Source organism: Oncorhynchus keta, chromosome 10 (genome assembly GCF_023373465.1).
Source record: "Oncorhynchus keta strain PuntledgeMale-10-30-2019 chromosome 10, Oket_V2, whole genome shotgun sequence".
Taxonomy (NCBI): Eukaryota; Metazoa; Chordata; class Actinopteri; order Salmoniformes; family Salmonidae; genus Oncorhynchus; species Oncorhynchus keta.
In genome coordinates, this window is record NC_068430.1 from 66,044,203 (window position 1) to 66,062,671 (window position 18,469).

Here is an 18,469-nt window from a genome sequence, read left to right on the forward strand (position 1 = left end):
AGCCTAATGACCACCAGATGCATACGCTTTGCTTTTCAACTAGCTATTCGGAGTCTGTGTACTTCCATTTGTACCGCTGCACGGTAAACCAACACAGGAGTTAAATATCGACCGCACGTGGTACACAGAACGCACCGCAGCCTAGTGCGGCTCCCCCAACAGCATTGCGGACTGCTCCTTTAACAATTAATGACTTCCGCCTGAATGCAAAGAGTTTGATGCATCTGGTGGACATAAGGCATAAAGTACTTTTTCGCAGCACTGTACCTTACTATAAGAAAAGAGAAGCACTACATGCAGAGCAGAACTGGTGCAGAATTAGTTTAAATAATTACATTTTCCACATGAGAATAAGAATCAGTTGAGTGTAATAACATTCCATTGTTCACTCATCAAATAAGAGGAAATGTAGTCGGCAGCAGTGGAGGAAGAGGGCAGCGGTTAGTTGTTACTAGTTAACTAATTGTTCCAATATGTTACTTTCTGCTTTAATAAAAATGAAATGTCATTCGTTTTTTTTAACATTAAATAACCAAATGTACATTTTATTCTGTAAAAAAACATCAACATGCCTCATCTAAGAAAATCCCTAAACAATTCTCACCAAGACGGACTAGGCTGACAATTCATCAGTAACATTAGCTGTTGCCAAGTAATGATATCAATGGGACACGTTTTATCAAATGGAGTTAAGGAGGGTTGTGTGCACACGCGTGTAATTGTTTTCTTGCATTTTACACAATCATTTTTGCAATGAATTGCTGTTCTGATCTGTTAGCAGGAAAATACACTAGAGCAAAAGCATTCATATGAAGGCCAAGTGTTTGTGTAAGTCTTGGTGTGTAGTCCATTGACCGACAGTGCATACAATATGAACCATAGTCCAAATGCAGTTACTGTCTGAAGGGAGATGATGTGGGGTCAAGTCTTAAGGTCTTTCAGTGTTTTTTGTCACCCACGTTGTCACTTATACCCCTCATTTGTCCAGATAGTCGCTGTGGTTGTACATCAGTGTTACGTCGAGTGATCCGTACCATCGCTTGGATTGGAAGGTTGTGAACGCCGGGGGTATCCACCTGGACCCGACTCCTACCTGAATTCCCAGAGGGAATGAGATGCTCTCCTGCAGTCTCCTGAGAGTTGGAGTCCTGTGGGGAAGGCTGTGGCCTGAGTCCTGCAGGGCTGGACAGTCCAACAGCAGGACCTGATGTTCTCTCAGAGGGGGAGGCCAGAGGGACAGATTGAGTGAGGGGGGAGGAAGAGGGGCAAGGTCTTCAAAGGACCACACCACGTCCCAGGTGAAGGTGGACCGTGGTAGGGTGATATCAGCCTGGCAAGGGTCACCAAGTGGCACTGTTACGGATACAAGTATCCTGTGTGTGTATTCTCCTTCTCCCCTCACAGGTGAAAATCATCACTCCCCAATCAGAAGACACACCTCCTCCTGTTTCCTACCCAATCACAGTTCATTTCCCTTGGTTTAAAAACCCCATCAGTTGTTTGCTCTAGAGCTCAATCTCTCTGTAAATGCCATGTCTGTAGATCTCTCTGTTTCACTCTTTGTGTATTGAGCTATCTTTTGTTTGAGAACCTCCATAGCACTTTGTCATCACCTGTGAGTATTGTTTTTGGTTATGGTGTTTGTTTTCTGGTGGGAAAAGGGGGAACCAAGACAAGTCGCCCATGGGCATACACTACCTGTAGGTAGACTTTGTTAAATACACTAGTTAGAACTGGGCGGACCACCCACTGTATTTTTGGTTAGTTAGTTAGCTGTTGTTAAAGTAGGCTAGTCTAGCTTAGGGGTGTTTGAATACTTATTGTTTCTTTCCTTGGGTCCAGCTCAGCCCCTTTTCCTGCTCCCCCCATTACCGTGTGTTTTACAATAAACCCCGAGTTTGATGGTAGATTTCAGTTGTCCTGGTTATTTCGTTCTCACAATTATCATTTGCATGAGTTATGTTACGGGTCTCACTACCATCCCCCCTAGACTGTCGGGCCAAAAGGGATTCGTAACAGGCACGTAAGGCACTAATGGTTCTGAGGGATGAGCTGTTGGTGAATCCATTAGGCGCTCCTCACGCTCACTCTCCGGCTCCTCACGCTCACTCTCCGGCTCCTCACGCTCACGCTCCTCACGCTCACTCTCCGGCTCCTCACGCTCACTCTCCGGCTCCTCAACCACCTCCTAGCTCTGCCGCTGCTGTCCTGTGGAAGTAGATCCTCTGGTGATTTTGTCTTCACTGGAACACAGGCCATCACCTCCTGAAAGGTGTCACAACAGATCTGACACACTTCCAACGGTAACGGACACAATCCTGAATATATTTTGATACACACCAAGAGTAAAAAAATTCTAAATATTTTAGCCAGAAGTAGGTGAGAGAATAAGTATAAAAAACATCACGTAGCAGTCAGATGTCTTGTCTTGTCATGTTCATATACACACACTATTTTTGTATATATTGTAAATATTTTTCTACCTCAATTTCAACATACTCTCCTGCAACCCACCTCACCCAATGTGGTATAGATCTGCTATTTTCTATACTTTAGAACCAGAAACCCCAAAAGAAGCTAGCTAGTTACTAGCTAGTAGTCAGTTAGCCACTGCTAGCGGTCATCAGCTAACCTCAGCCCGGTCAACTCCTGCCAGTCTGCACAGTGCAATTCAACCCAGAGCATATCGGACTGCTTATTCTCTCCGGATTCCTACCGCAAGCCCTGAACCTTTACACTGGATCATCGCAGCTAGCTAGCTGCTATCAGAGTGGCTACTCCTGGCTAACGTCTCTGTCCCGAAGCAAGCAACAGTTAGCCTGGAGCTAGCCTCGTGCTAGGCCCATCTCCCAGCTAGCTGAACAGGTTTATCAGCCACTTCTTGGGCTACAATACCCATTTTGCCAATTGGCCTGTTCCCATTTTACTGCTTACACGGAGCAGTGTGCCCTGGACACCATATGTGAATTGATTGGCCCCCATCCATCTTCAGAGCTCTTACTGTTAGGGGACCTAAACTGGGACATGCTTAACAGCCTGGCCACCCTACAATCTAAGCTTGATGCCCTCAATCTCACACAAATTATCAATGAACCTACCAGGTACAACCCCAAATCCGTGCACCCTCAGATATCATCCTCACCAACCTGCCCTCTAAATAGACCTCTGCTGTCTTCAACCAGGATCTCAGCAACCACTGCCTCATTGCGTGCGTCCGTAATGGATCTGCAGTCAAACAACCACCCCTCATCCAACACTCCCTAAAACACTTCAGCGAGCAGGCCTTTCTAAATCGACCTGGCCCGGGTATCCTGGAAGGATCTTGACCTCATTCCGTCAGTAGAGGATGCCTGGTTGTTCTTTAAAAGTGCTTTCCTCACCATCTTAAATAAGCATGACCCATTCCAGACCTGACTGCCCTTAACCAGCACAAAAACATCCTGTGGCGTACAGCATTAGCATTGAATAGCCCCCGCGATATGCAACTTTTCAGGGAAGTTAGGAACCAATATACACAGGCAGTTAGGGAAGCAAAGGCTAGCTTTTTCAAACAGAAATTTGCATCCTGTAGCACAAACTCCAAAAGGTTCTGGGACACTAAAGTCCATGGCGAATAAGAGTGCAGTGGGCAGCTGGGAGGAAGTGCTAGGCTAGGAAACACTGTCACCACCGATAAATAATTGATAATTTCAAGAAGCATTTTTCTACAGCTGGACATGCTTTCCACTTGGCTACCCCTACCCCAGTCAACAGCTCTGCACCCACCACAGCAACTTGCCCAAGCCTCCCCAATTTCTACTTCACCCAAATCTCTGAGAGCTGCAAAATCTGGACCCCTACAAATCAGCTGGGCTAGACAATCTGGACCCTCTCTAAAATTATCCATCTTAATTGCAACCCCTATTAATAGCCTGTTCAACCTCTTTTGTATCGTCTGAGATCCCCAAAGATTGGAAAGCTGCCGCGGTCATCCCCCCCTCTTCAAAGGGGGAGACACTCTAGATCCAAACTGTTACAGACCTATATCTATCCTACCCTGCCTTTCTAAGGTCTTTGAAAGCAAAGGTAAACAGATTACCGACCATTTCAAATCCCACCGTACCGCTATGCAATCTGGTTTCAGAGCTGGTCATGGGTGCACCTCAGCCACGCTCAAGGTCCTAAACGATATCATAACCACCATCGATAAGAGACAATACTGTGCAGCCGTATTCATCGACCTGGCCAAGGCTTTCGACTCTGTCAATCACCACATTCTTATCGGCAGACTCAACAGCCTTGGTTTCTCAAATGACTGCCTCGCCTGGTTCACCAACCACTTCTCAGAGTTCAGTGTGTCAAATCGGAGGGCCTGTTGACCGGACCTCTGGCAGTCTATGGGGTGCCACAGGGTTCAATTCTTGGGCCGACTCGTCTCTGTATACATCAATGATGTCACTCTTGCTGCTGGTGATTCTCTGATCCACCTCTACGCAGACAACACCATTCTGAACTCTTCTGTCCCTTCTTTGGACACTTAACAAACCTCCAGATGAGCTTCAATGCCATACAACTCTCCTTCCGCTGGTGCCAACTGCTCTTAAATGTAAGTAAAACTAAATGCATGCTCTTCAACCGATCGCTGCTCGCACCTGCCCGCCCGTCTAGCATCACTACTCTAGACGGTTCTGACTTAGAATATGTGGACAACTACAAATCTCCAATCCAAAATTAAATCTAGAATCGGCCTCCTATTTCTCAACAAAGCATCCTTCACTCATGCTGCAAATCATACCCTCGTAAAACAGACTATCCTACCGATCCTTGACTTCGGCGATGTCATTTACAAAACAGCCTCCAACACTCTACTCAGCAAATTGGATGCAGTCTATCACAGTGCCATCTGTTTTGTCACCAAAGCCCCATATACTACCCACCAATGCGACCTGTATGGCCCTCGCTTCATATTCGGTCGCCAAACCCATTGGCTTCAGGTCATCTACAAGTCTTTACTTGGTAAAGCCCCGCCTTAGCTCACTGGTCACCATAGCAGCACCCACCCGTAGCACGTGCTCCAGCAGGTATATTTCACTGGTCACCCCCAAAGCCAATTCCTCTTTTGGCCGCCTTTCCTTCCAGCTGCCAATGACTGGAACGAATTGCAAAAATCACTGACGCTGGAGACCCATATCTCTTCACTAACTTTATCCATCAGCTGTCAGAGCAGCTTACAGATCATTACAGCTGTACATAGCCCATTCAAGTACCTCATCCTCATATTGTTATTTTTTTGCACCCCAGTATCTCTGCTTGCACATTCATCATCTGCACATCTATCACTCCCGTGTTTAATTGCTGAATTGTAATTACTTCACCACTACGGCCTATTTATTGCCTTCCCTCCCTAATCTTACCTCATTTGCACACGCGGCATATCGTTTTCTATTGTGTTATTGACTGTTTGTTTATCCCATGTGTAACTCTGTTGTTTGTGTCACACTTTGTTTTATCTTGGCCAGGTCGTAAATGAGAACTTGTTCTCAACTGGCCTACCTGGTTAAATAAAGGTGAAATAAAATAAACTATGCAAACTTACAACACAAATGCACTACTTGTAGCATGATGTGTCCGACTGTACCTGGATCTTCGCAGCTGTTACTGATTGCCTGCTCCCCCTCATGGCGGCATGGGCTCAGAAAGAGGGTCCTCAGAACAGAATAGGTTGTGGATGGCTCTGGAGGACAAGAAGTGGTGATGAAATGTCAGTAATATAGTTGCATTTCCCGCAAAGGGACATTTAAAGTATTGTATTGAGTAAAGCAGGCCCTTACCGGTGAGCGGTGTTGGGTCTGGCACCTCCGGTTTAGGCTCAACTATTGGGGGAGAAGGCCGGGTCTGTGTTGGAGGGTCAGGGAGGGTTGTCTGGCTGATGGGGCCTTCAGAGGCTGCGAAAGGGTTTTCCCACTGGCTTCTGAGTCTCAAGCATAGCCTAAACTGAATCAGAAGCTTGTCTATTACAACCAGTGAAATTTCTAGGGGGATCTGGTTGGGTCTGTGTTGGATGGCCGGAAGTGGAGGTCTGTGTGAGGGGGCCGGCAAAGAGGCTACGGAATGGTTTTTCCATGGACTTCTGGGACTCACTGACAGCCTCAACTGAGAATGTCCGTCTCTTGCAGACTGAGAGAGGCTCAGAAGACCGAATGGGGTCTGGGGGACCAATTGGAGTTCTGGGGGGATTTGGTTGCATCTGTCTGGGAGGGTCAGGGAGGGTTGTCTGGCTGATGGGGCCTGCAAAGAGGCTAAGGGTTTTTCCATGGGCTTGTTGGAAGCTGGTTCCTTACAACCTGGGGAGTTTTGGGAGTGTGAGGGAGGGTCGAGAGTGGTCTGGCTGATGATTCCTGCAAAAAGGTTTTCCACAGGCTTCTCGGGCTCAAGCCGTAACATAATACGAAGCCGGCCTTTTACAGCCTGCAGGAGGTGCAGAATCTGAAGGACCAAATGTAGCGCTAGGGGAATCTGGTTGGGTCTGTGTGAGAGGTTGGGGAGATGTCTGACTGATGGGGCCTGCAAAGAGGCTGCTGAAGGATGGTTTCAAAGGTTTAGGAGATCCAAGCACAGCTTTAGCTGAATAGTAAGCCGGCCTCTTATAGACTGAAGGAGGATCAAGGGGCTGAATGGAGTCTGGAGGATTTAATGTAGTGCTAGGACGATCTAGTTGGGTGTTGGGTCTGTATATCAGGGTGGCGAGAGAACTGGGTGATGGGGCCTGCAACGAGGCTGCGGACGGGGTTATCCACAGGCTTGTGGGACTTTAGAACAGCCTTAACTGAATAAGAAGCTAGTCCCTTACATCCTGGGGTGTTGAAGGGCGAATTAGCAGAGTTCTGTATGAGAGGTGTAGTGGAGGTCTGGCTGATCGTCCCTGCAAAGAGACTGCAAAAGGGGTTTTTCACTGGCTTCTAGGCCGTAGAGAAAGCCTCAACTGAATAAGAAGCCTGCCTCTTATTCAGACAAGGATCAGACAAACTAATTGGGTCTGGAGAAACGAATGTAGTGCTGGGGGGATCTGATTGGATCTGTGTGGGGAGTGTGAAGGGTTTTTCTTCAGGCTTCTGGAATCCAAGCACAGCTTCGACTGAATAAGGAACATTTATCTTGCTGCATGTAGAGTTTAAGAGTGGATCACAAGGGAGTCTGGAGGAACTAATGTAGTTGTGGGGGGGATCTGGTTGGGTCTGTGAGGTCTGGCTGATAGAGGCTGCAAAGAAGCTACGGAAGGGTTTATCCAGGGGCCTATGGGACCCAAGCACAGCCTCAACTGAATAAAAAACCGGTTCCTTAAAGCCAGAGTTTGGGGGAGGATCAGCAGACCAAACAGACGCTGTAGGAGTGGCAATTTCCTTCTCCACGACCTCAGCTGACACTTCATTCTGATACACGGTGGTACTTTCCTCAGCATGTGGCTCAGAGGGGCATGAGCTGTTGTAAAAGTTTGGCCTGAAATCCAGACAAATGTAGCCAATCAATAAAGCACTAGTGAATAACGTTGATTTACTATCAAGTGTAAAATCACATACATACACTACTATGCTAATACACCACTGTGGTGCGGGGGGCTTACTATTCTAATATACCACTGTGGTGCGGGGGGCTTACTATTCTAATACACCACTGTGGTGCGGGGGGCTTACTATTCTAATACACCACTGTGGTGCGGGGGCTTATTCTAAAACACCATGCTTACTATTCTAAAACACCACTGTGGTGCGGGGGGCTTACTATTCTAATACACCACTGTGGTGCGGGGGCTTACTATTCTAATACACCACTGTGGTGCGGGGGCTTACTATTCTAATACACCACTGTGGTGCGGGGGGGCTTACTATTCTAATACACCACTGGTGCGGGGGCTTACTATTCCAATACACCACTGTGGTGCGGGGGGCTTACTATTCCAATACACCACTGTGGTGCGGGGGCTTACTATTCCAATACACCACTGTGGTGCGGGGGGCTTACTACAATACACCACTGTGGTGCTTACTATTCTAATACACCACTGTGGTGCGGGGGCTTACTATTCTAATACACCACTGTGGTGCGGGGGCTTACTATTCTAATACACCACTGTGGTGCGGGGGCTTACTATTCTAATACACCACTGTGGTGCGGGGGCTTACTATTCTAATACACCACTGTGGTGCGGGGGCTTACTATTCTAATACACCACTGTGGTGCGGGGGCTTACTATTCTAATACACCACTGTGGTGCGGGGGCTTACTATTCTAATACACCACTGTGGTGCGGGGGGCTTACTATTCTAATACACCACTGTGGTGCGGGGGCTTACTATTCTAATACACCACTGTGGTGCGGGGGGCTTACTATTCTAATACACCACTGTGGTGCGGGGGCTTACTATTCTAATACACTACTGTGGGGCGGGGGGCTTACTATTCTAATACACCACTGTGGTGCGGGGGGCTTACTATTCTAATACACCACTGTGGTGCGGGGGGCTTACTATTCTAATACACCACTGTGGTGCGGGGGGCTTACTATTCTAATACACCACTGTGGTGCGGGGGCTTACTATTCTAATACACCACTGTGGTGCGGGGGGCTTACTATTCTAATACACCACTGTGGTGCGGGGGCTTACTATTCTAATACACCACTGTGGTGCGGGGGCTTACTATTCTAATACACCACTGTGGTGCGGGGGCTTACTATTCTAATACACCACTGTGGTGCGGGGGGCTTACTATTCTAATACACCACTGTGGTGCGGGGGGCTTACTATTCTAATACACCACTGTGGTGCGGGGGCTTACTATTCTAATACACCACTGTGGTGCGGGGGCTTACTATTCTAATACACCACTGTGGTGCGGGGGCTTACTATTCTAATACACCACTGTGGTGCGGGGGCTTACTATTCTAATACACCACTGTGGTGCGGGGGCTTACTATTCTAATACACCACTGTGGTGCGGGGGGCTTACTATTCTAATACACCACTGTGGTGCGGGGGGCTTACTATGCTTACTATTCTAATACACCACTGTGGTAATAATGGTGCGGGGGGCTTACTATTCTAATACACCACTGTGGTGCGGGGGGCTTACTATTCTAATACACCACTGTGGTGCGGGGGGCTTACTATGCTTACTATTCTAATACACTGTGGTGCGGGGGGCTTACTATTCTAATACACTACTGTGGTGTGGGGGCTAGTAAAAGAAGGACAATACTCCTTCGTGGGGACATTTCTCAGGTTCCGATGAGGACTTGAGCTATTATAAGCTTAGGGTTACAATTAGGATTAAGGGTTAAGGAAAAAGAATGACAATACATTTTCAGTCCCCACAAGGGCAGTAAAAGAAACATGTGCGCGTGCACTCGTATTCTTAACCTTAGGGGATTCAGGAATATGTCAATGCCAGGCTTTGTCTCCTCAGCTGTCACCGACTCCTTTGTGGCCACTGGCTCCTCCATGCTGATTGGCTTGTCGTTTTTAGCCAGTTCCTCAATGTCCTTGTCCCTCTTCAATGCCTGCATAGGAGACATAAGCCCTAGTTAGTAGATAATGGTAACAGGGAGCACCAATATGTCAGTCTGTAAGAGCAGGAGTGTCTCTCAGGGTAGACAGTTACTGACTGCCTCCAGTAGCTGTTTGGTGAGCTCAGTCAGGGGTTCATGGGAAAACCTGCACTGGTCTCCTTGGTAGCACTTCTCGTAAGTATGGAAGAACTTGCAGGGGAAACTGTGGGTACTTGGTCAAGGAAATAAAGACAAAACATCTGCAGCTACCCCTACGGCAGCCATTTTGTTAAGTTAGTATTTTGTGATCAAATTTGAAGTTTTTCACAAAATATAACAAGAGGTAGAAGGACAGATACACAAGGAAGCTGTACTAAAAACAGTACAGTCATTTCCCCCCCTCACCCACCCAGTGGCAACCACTACATAAGGGACATTTAGAAAAAGCTGAGAAAAGGATATTGTGCATGTATATGCAGCTCTCTCCTTTCGAACAGGATCCCTGGACGTAGAATTTACACACTTCGTTGATCGAGTAGTTGACATCCAGAGCATGTTCTAGCTGGCAGTCATCACCCTGCAAAACAAAATAAGTTATGGTCTCTATAAAAATGGTCAGGCCAGTGACAGTATTTACTGTAAAAGAACATAAACATACCTGACTATCATTTGAATATATTGGGTTTAGGTTCAATGACAAGTGCCCATTAATATTGTTACAATTTCTAATCATAAATTACAGAAACCTGCCTTTATGCACTTTCCCCTGAGGAAATGTCGACAGATTAACCTTCCGTCAATCTCCAAAGCATTCTGGTCTTTGAATTCCTTTGTCATGTTCTTCTTCCCCTTTCCAGTCAAAGTTTCCTGGAAGAGGTTGGAATCAGCTGTGAAAATGTACATTAGACTGAAATCACAGACTTGGGAACCTTAGCTGTAACCGAGCACATCGTAAAGCTACAAATGACATTTCTATGGATATTGACAAGGAAATATGCATGATTTCATTTTGAATTACCAGTGTTAAACGTACATCATTTGGGAACTGTCATCCACCTCTAAGTGACCGGTCAGTGCCTCGCTTTGACCAATCACCTCTTCTGAGAAAACCGCCCCTCGTCACAGCCCTGGCCTCTATTGCTCCACTCGCCACCCCTGTTGGAACCACCGCCGCCCCTGTTGGAGAAGTCTCTGGGCCGGTTAGTTCCGCGTCCACCCATTCCGGTAAAATCCCCACCCCTCCTGGCAGAGTTTGCCCCTCTGCCTCTGGCCTGGTTGTCAAGTCTCTGCTGCTGAGGCTCCCATCGCTGCTTCTTCTGCTCCCGTCCTTTCTTCTCGTTTACACCTTGAACATCCTAGATCTGATCAGGATGTGGAAAAAGTTAAATGAAATTAATATCCTATACACCTTTTAAAGTCTGAATGCATTGCTAATAGTAAAGGGTTAATCCATAAAAACCCACCCTTCTCTGTAGCATGACCTGGGGATGCACCCTCCTTGCTATCACTGTAGAAGTCCAGGTCTCTACTGAAGTCAAAGCCTGGTTGCTCAAAATCACACTTCACTATGTTGTAGTCTCGGGCCACAGAGTCAAAGTCTTTATAAGATTGTGATGGGCATTTATGGAGCTTACTTTTCTTGGCCTGACCACACCGCTCCTGCAGAAAAATACAAAAAGGGTAACGTTATAACACAAAATCAAAAGGGGCAATACCAAATGGTAATGTTTGTGGCCTATTTCTATACCAACTTTTTAATCTACAGTAGGGCTCGCCACCACGTTCCTGGAGAGCTACCGTCCTGTAGGTTGTCACCTCAACCGTAATCTGGCGCAGCACAATCTAATAATTATCTGGTTGTTAAACTGAATCAGGTTGGTTACAACTGGGATAGGAGCGAAAACCTACAGGAGAGTATCGCTCCAGGAACAGGTTTGGGGAGGCCTGATCTACAGGTATGTGGTATGCAATTCGCCAAAGCACTGCCACTTTGGGGCGGCAGCGTAGCCTAGTGGTTAGAGCGTTGGACTAGTAACCGGAAGGTTGCGAGTTCAAACCCCCGAGCTGACAAGGTACAAATCTGTCGTTCTGCCCCTGAACAGGCAGTTAACCCACTGTTCCCAGGCCGTCATTGAAAATAAATATGTGTTCTTAACTTACTTGCCTGGTTAAATAAAGGTCAAATAAAAAAAAATAAAAAAATAAACTGCACAAACGCAAGTTAGGCTTATGTCAATGTTTAGCAAAAGAACTTCTCCATTATGAATTTGCCTATTCAGCATCTGTTGACACATTCACCTGTTGGTCCCCTTTTTTCCTCTTCCTGGGGCCACTCTGCTGACACCTTTGCAATGGCCACTTTCTGGACTGGGCATCCCTTTCGTTCACCTCCAGTTTAACTGGTTCCAGTTGCCTTTCATCCCTTTGAAATCTGAGAAATTGGATACAATCAATTGTCACAGTTGGCTATGTACTCCAATTCAAAGCTGAAACACATGACTATGTTAGTTAACTAGTTACATTAATCCAGCATAGTAAAAGAGAGACAGTAAAAATAATGGCTACTTGTATTATAGTAGCTTACCTCTCTCTGGGCTCACAAGGCGCCGTGTCAAATTCTTTGTTTGGAAGACTTGAAAAAAGGCTGGTGAATGGCATGTTGCTGACATACACTGTTGTGTCAGGTAGGCCTACTCGTCTCCTCAAAATAAAAATGAGTGGTTATTCATTCATGACCACTACAAAATGTGTCTAGGTCATAGTTATATACTGCAGTAGCTTGCTAACGTGCACCTGCACCCCTCTATCTTGACGCTCGCGCACTTGACTTGCAAACGGTTCGTCTTGTTAGATGAGCGAACAGCACAAACATGTTTCCATGACAAGTACTCCCAAAATATAATTTCGATTACGAAGCCAGTGCTATCACCAAACAAACAATTCACCAGAGAACGACATTACGTTTTCCTTACTTACTTCCGAGCACGTGTGCACTACGTCGCCGCCTACGTGCCATTGCGTTCCTTCGGAAGTAGTACTTATCGAAGTGCAAGTTCTACAGCACGAGAACATGTTGAAAGATAATTATCAGTCGTATTCATGACACCATTAGGTCTCTGGGCCAAGCTTTGCCTATGTTATCTTTGAATTTGTTGAATAAGTCATGTCTAGTAATGCAGTGCATTGATTATTTTTCTAACCATTGTGAAGTACAATTAGTAGGTTGACTGTTTCATGCCACAATCACCAGTCTATTGTTATAGTCAAAATTGGTGACAGATGCCCATCAGTCTTTATAGGACCATAGTCAAAACACTGAGACCAATATGATTACAATAAAGCACATTAACATTACTAACAGATAAATATAGCACACCTTGGGTACCTTTAAAACATAAATACAATCTAGATAGGAGCTGACCTTCGTTCCTCCACAGTGGAGGCTGTCCCGGTGTCTAGCTCAAAGTCCAGGTCTGGGTGCCGGTTGACGTGACAGAGTGAGTTGTCTTGTTCCCTCTCTCTGTGTGTTTGTGCTTCTCTCATTCCTCCAGCTGAACTCTGTGGATCATCAACGCTGTGTCCCTAGCTGTCCCTTCGCTTCTCTGAACCTCAATATGACACACTGGGCCTCCCTTGCTCTCCTTCTGGTTTTGGGCCTCTCCATCCAGGGGACCCTCTCCCAGGACGCTGAGGAACCTGCACCAGTGGACCCAAGCCAGGCCCCTGTCGACCCCTCCCAGGCAGAGGATGAGGATGAGTGGGGACTGAACTCCGTTAGGGGAGGCTTTGAAGCCGTCAATGGATACTTTGACTCCATGCTGGAGCTTATGGGCGGACGCGATGGAGTGTGCCAGTACCGCTGTCGATATGGTAAGAACATGACCCACTCCTCTGGCTAGCCTATCATACATGTATCATATGCGTGGCATGCCAACGATAGTCAGAGGAGTTAGCTAAACAAGTCCATCTAGATCTAGACCAGGCTTGTGATTAGTTAGCCGAGATAATCTGTTTTGTACAGACCGCTTCCATGTGATCCTAAATTCAAATTGTGTAATGATTATCCAGCAGGTAGAGAGCCATTATAGATTAGGGAGATGGTACACAATGGAGAGAAACATAGACATTAAGATTTTCTGAAGTCTTAACATATCCTCATGTTAAAGCCATTCAAACTCTTAAATGCAAGAATGCCGTATAACTGATTAGGGAGTTTATACTAGGAATTAATTTTACATTACTAATAACCTTTATCACCTCACATCTGATAATGCACCTTAGTCAGTGGACTATGAGCAGGGAGAGATAGCTGGCAGAGGTAAAGTGTGAAATAGTCAGCGATTCACAGCTAGGCTGTAGTCTTCACCATTGATATGTCCATGGACTTTACCTGTATAGACCATGGACCCTGTTTTGGTTACCACCATTTATGAACTGATAATCTTCCACATCTGTGGCCCAGTGGGCTACCTTTGCTGAGTTGGTCAATCAAGTGTGAATGGCGATCAAGGTTGGGTTCCATTCCATTTCAAGTCAATTCAGTCAATTTATGAAGTAAATGGAAATTCCAGTTCCCATTTTCCTCATTGGAATTTAAAAACATAAGTGGAATTCAAATATTCCTCATGGCATTTCTTGAATTGAACTCTAACATTCTTTCTACCTCAGGTAAAGCTGCTCTTCCTCGCCCTGACTACCAGATGCAGGAGCCCAACGGATGCAGCTCCTACTTCCTAGGCCTTCCCGTACCCAATAGTGTATGCATATATAGATGATTGGAAACACACGCACACACACTTTAATGCTCAGTGAAACATTTCAACAATCAAGTATTTTTATAGAATGCAAATCAAAATAGTACATTGGTCATACAACTCCAATAATATACAGATTGAACAGTGCACATACACTGAGTGTACAAAACATTAGGAACACTGACCAGGTGAACGCTATGATCCCTTATTTTCACTTGTTAAATCCACTTTAATCAATGTAGATGAAGGGGAAGAGACAGGTGCCTCAAGACAATTGAGCTATGGATTGTTTATGTGCTATTCAGACCGCGAATGGGCAAGACAAAAGATTTAAGTGCCTTTGAACAGGGTATGGTACTAAGTGCCTGGCGCACTGGTTTGAGTGCGTCAACAACTGCAATGCTGCCGGGTTTTTAAACGCTCAACAGTTTCCTGTGTGTATCAAGAATAGTCCACCACCCAAAGGACATCCAGCCAACTTGAGCATTGGAGTCATCATGGGCCAGCATCCCCGTGGAACGCTTTCGACACCTTGTGGAGTCCATGCCCGACAAATGGATGCTGTTTTGAGGGCAAAAGGTGGTGCAACTCAATATTAGGAAGGTGTTCTTAATGTTTTGTACACTCAGTGTATAACACCATCATAGCACGCATGCACACACACTCACCACACTTGTCCTGTTCCATCAAGGTTGATCTGGGTATCCCTGCCATGACTAAGTGCTGCAACCAGCTGGATATGTGTTACGACACCTGCGGCTCCAACAAGTACCGCTGCGACTCCAAGTTCCGCTGGTGTCTCCACAGCATCTGCTCTGACCTCAAGAAGAGCCTGGGCTTCATGTCAAAGGTCGAAGGTCAGTCAACCTGATGCAGTGTACATGGAAAGTTCCACAGTCTGAAAAGTGTAGAAGCCGTCAAGCCCTTGATTCCTCAACTCCCTCTCAAAGTCCAGTGCAAGAGGCGCCAATGTCCCTCCCCTCAAACTTTCTCCAATGAACTTTGAGGGGATGAAAGGAATTAAGGAAAAATCAAAGATTTGACTGCTTGTACACTTTCATACAAAGCCACAGATTACACCTACAGTGCTATACCTGAACTTTATTGCACTTTCATCAGGCCTATTGATATTTTGCTCAAGATGTTTAAATAGGCCAGTAATTATCACTCATCCCCATGTCCCTCTTTACCTTCTAGCCTGTGAGACGGTAGCTGACACCCTGTTCAACACAGTCTGGACTCTGGGCTGCAGGCCCTACATGAACAGCCAGAGGGAAGCCTGCCTCTGTGAAGGAGAGGAAAGGGATGAGCTTTAAATTAGGGTTATAGACATACACACACACTCGCATATATATGCACACAACACACACGCACAGCTCTCCTATTCACCAAGTTATATGGGATACGTCACTCCAAATGACTGCTGGAGATGCGACTTGGCTCATTGTGTAATTTATTTGGTGTGTTTTACTTGGTTTTGTTTAACAGAACAAGTGCTGTATATTTGCAATAATTGTTGGGTTTATTTTTTAAATCTGCAAAAAAACATGTACTACAATACAATCTTGTATTTGTCTTCTTGAGTTGTGGAAAATCTGAGATTGCAATGTGCTTCAGACTGCATCTCTTCCTGATAACAGGGGAACACAGAATGCACACAAATATACTGCACATGAACTTACAAAGATGACTGCCACACATTTTGTATTAAGTTCAAATGTGTTTTGTCTCGCCATAACTTAATTCATGATAAAAAAATAATGTTAGCCCCATTACGTAGAAATTATACTTTACTCCACTCTTAGTCCTGAGATACAAAGTGAAACAGGACAGGTTCTATAGAAATAGAATCTCGGAATTAAAAATAGTCAGTTTCCTGGCTTTTATAACTAAAACAACCTCCTGGTACTGCCCATGCCATAATAACATAAAAGCAATCTGAACATACAGTACACTGAAAAAAAGCTTCAATATGAATCCTCAAAGGATATAGCCAGAAGACAAATCCTAGGGTAGTATTACTATACTGAACAAAAATGTAATAGCACCATGCAACAATTTCTAAGAGTTCATATAAGGAAATAAGTCAATTGAAATAAATTAATTAGGCCCTAACTTATGGATTTCACATGACTGGGCAGGGGTGTAGCCATGGGTGGGCCTCGGGAGGGCACAGGCCCGCCCACTTGGCAGCCAGGCCCACCCACAGCCAGGCCCAGGCAATCAGAAAGATTTTTTTCCCCACAAAAGGGCTTTATTACAGACAAAAATGCTCCACAGCACCCCCCACGTTGTCTGCGGTTGTGAGGCCGGTTGGACGTACTGCTAAATTCTCTGGCAACAGCTCTGGTGGACATTCCTGCAGTCTGCACGCTCCCTCAAAACTTCAGACATCTGTGGCATTGTGTTGTGACAAAACTGTACATTTTAAAGTGTCCTTTCATTGTCCTCTGCACAAGATGCACCTGTGTAATGATCATGCTGTTTAATCAGCTTCTTTATATGACAACTGTCAGGCGTTTCAAACGTAACTTGTTCTGAGACTTGGAGTGGTTGTTCCCCTTGCTCTGCATGGGTAACGCTGCTTCGAGGGTGGCTGTTGTCGTTGTGTTCCTGGTTCGAGCCCAGGGAGGAGCGAGGAGAGGGACGGAAGCCATACTGTTACACTGGCAATACTAAAGTGCCTATAAGAACATCCAATAGTCAAAGGTTAATGAAATACAAATGGTATAGTGGGAAATAGTCCTATAATAACTACAACCTAAAACTTCTTACCTGGGAATATTGAAGACTCATGTTAAAAGGAACCACCAGCTTTCATATGTTCTGAGCAAGGAACTTAAACGTTAGCTTTCTTACAAGGCACATATTGCACTTTTCCTTTCTACTACAACACTTTGTTTTTGCATTATTTAAACCAAATTGAACATGTTTCATTTATTTGAGGCTAAATTTAGTTTATTGATGTATTATATTAAGTTAAAATAAGTGTTAATTCAGTATTGTTGTAATTGTCATTATTACAAATTAAATAAATAAATAAAAATTGGCTTTTAATAATCGGTATTGAAATATCATAATCGGTTGACCTCTCGAAGCAACATCTCAAGACATCAGTCAGGAAGTTAAAGCTACTTCTTATGGATAGGTGGGAGGGTAGCATCCCACCTGGCCAACATCCAGTGAAATGGCAGAGCGCCAACTTCAAATTACTATAAATATTTAACTTTCGTGAAATCACAAGTGCAATACATCAAAATAAAGCTTAACTTGTTGTTAATCCAGCCAAGGTGTCAGATTTCAAGAAGGCTTTACGGCGAAAGCAAACCATGCTATTATCTGAGGACAGCGCCCAGCACACAAATGCATAACAAATCATTTTCAGCCAGGGAGTTGCGACACAAAAGTCATAAATAGTGATATAATATATGCCTTACCTTTGAAAATCTTCTGTTGGCACTCCAAAATGTCCCAGTTACATTACAAATGGTCCTTTTTTTCGATACATTCCTTCTTTATATCCATAAAAACTCAGTTTAGCTGGCGCGCTTCCGTCAATAATCCACTCGGTTTCCCTCTTACAAAATGCATACAAAATGAATCCCAAACGTTACTAATAAACTTATCCAAGCAAGTCAATCAAGGTTTATAATCAAACCTTAGGTACCCTAATACCAATAATAAACAATACAATTTAAGACGGAGAATCGTTATTGTCTTTACCGGAGATAAACAAAAAGAACACGCTCTCTCGGCCATGCGCTTGGAAACGCTACAGCCAAAATGGGAGACACTTAGAGAAACCTGTCCCTCATTCTTCCAAAAACCAGCCAGAAACTCTTTCTAAAGACTGTTGACATCTAGTGGAAGCCCTAGAAACTGCAATTGGGGACAAATTTGCCCTATTATAAAAGTGCCAGGCATTGAAATCAGTGGTATGCTGAATTTATTTAATGGTCTTTCCTCTGGGTTTTGCCTACCATTTCAGTTCTGTTATACTCACAGACATTATTTTAACAGTTTTAGAAACTTTAAAGTGTTTTCTATCCAAATCTACCATTTATATGCATATCCTAGCTTCTGGGCCTGGGTAGCAGGAAGTTTACTTTGGGCATGCTTTTCATCCGGACGTCAAAATACCACCCCCTACCCCAAAGAAGTTAAAACTTTATCGCAAATGGGTTTTCCAAAT

At 45.0% G+C, this 18,469-nt stretch overlaps 2 protein-coding genes across 3 annotated transcripts; one reads left to right on the forward strand and one right to left on the reverse strand.

The window, feature by feature from the left end:
- Positions 1-518: 518 nt before the first annotated feature.
- Positions 519-9,744, reverse strand: LOC118389239 (uncharacterized). Of its 2 annotated transcripts, XM_035779101.2 has the most exons (5): positions 9,641-9,744; positions 9,396-9,535; positions 5,811-7,476; positions 5,618-5,713; positions 519-2,265 (listed from the first exon to the last, which is right to left on the reverse strand). In XM_035779101.2, the coding sequence occupies exons 3-5, from the start codon at positions 6,421-6,423 to the stop codon at positions 2,189-2,191; spliced, it is 786 nt and encodes a 261-aa protein (XP_035634994.1). In that variant the 5' UTR covers positions 6,424-7,476; positions 9,396-9,535; positions 9,641-9,744; the 3' UTR covers positions 519-2,188. The 2 variants fall into 2 exon arrangements, with proteins under 2 accessions (XP_035634994.1, XP_052383627.1); XM_052527667.1 differs by having other exon boundaries at positions 9,396-9,744.
- A 3,201-nt stretch (positions 9,745-12,945) lies between these two features.
- Positions 12,946-15,840, forward strand: LOC118389240 (group XIIB secretory phospholipase A2-like protein). Its single transcript, XM_035779102.2, has 4 exons — positions 12,946-13,393; positions 14,192-14,280; positions 14,969-15,134; positions 15,475-15,840. The coding sequence occupies exons 1-4, from the start codon at positions 13,138-13,140 to the stop codon at positions 15,591-15,593; spliced, it is 630 nt and encodes a 209-aa protein (XP_035634995.1). The 5' UTR covers positions 12,946-13,137; the 3' UTR covers positions 15,594-15,840.
- Positions 15,841-18,469: the final 2,629 nt, after the last annotated feature.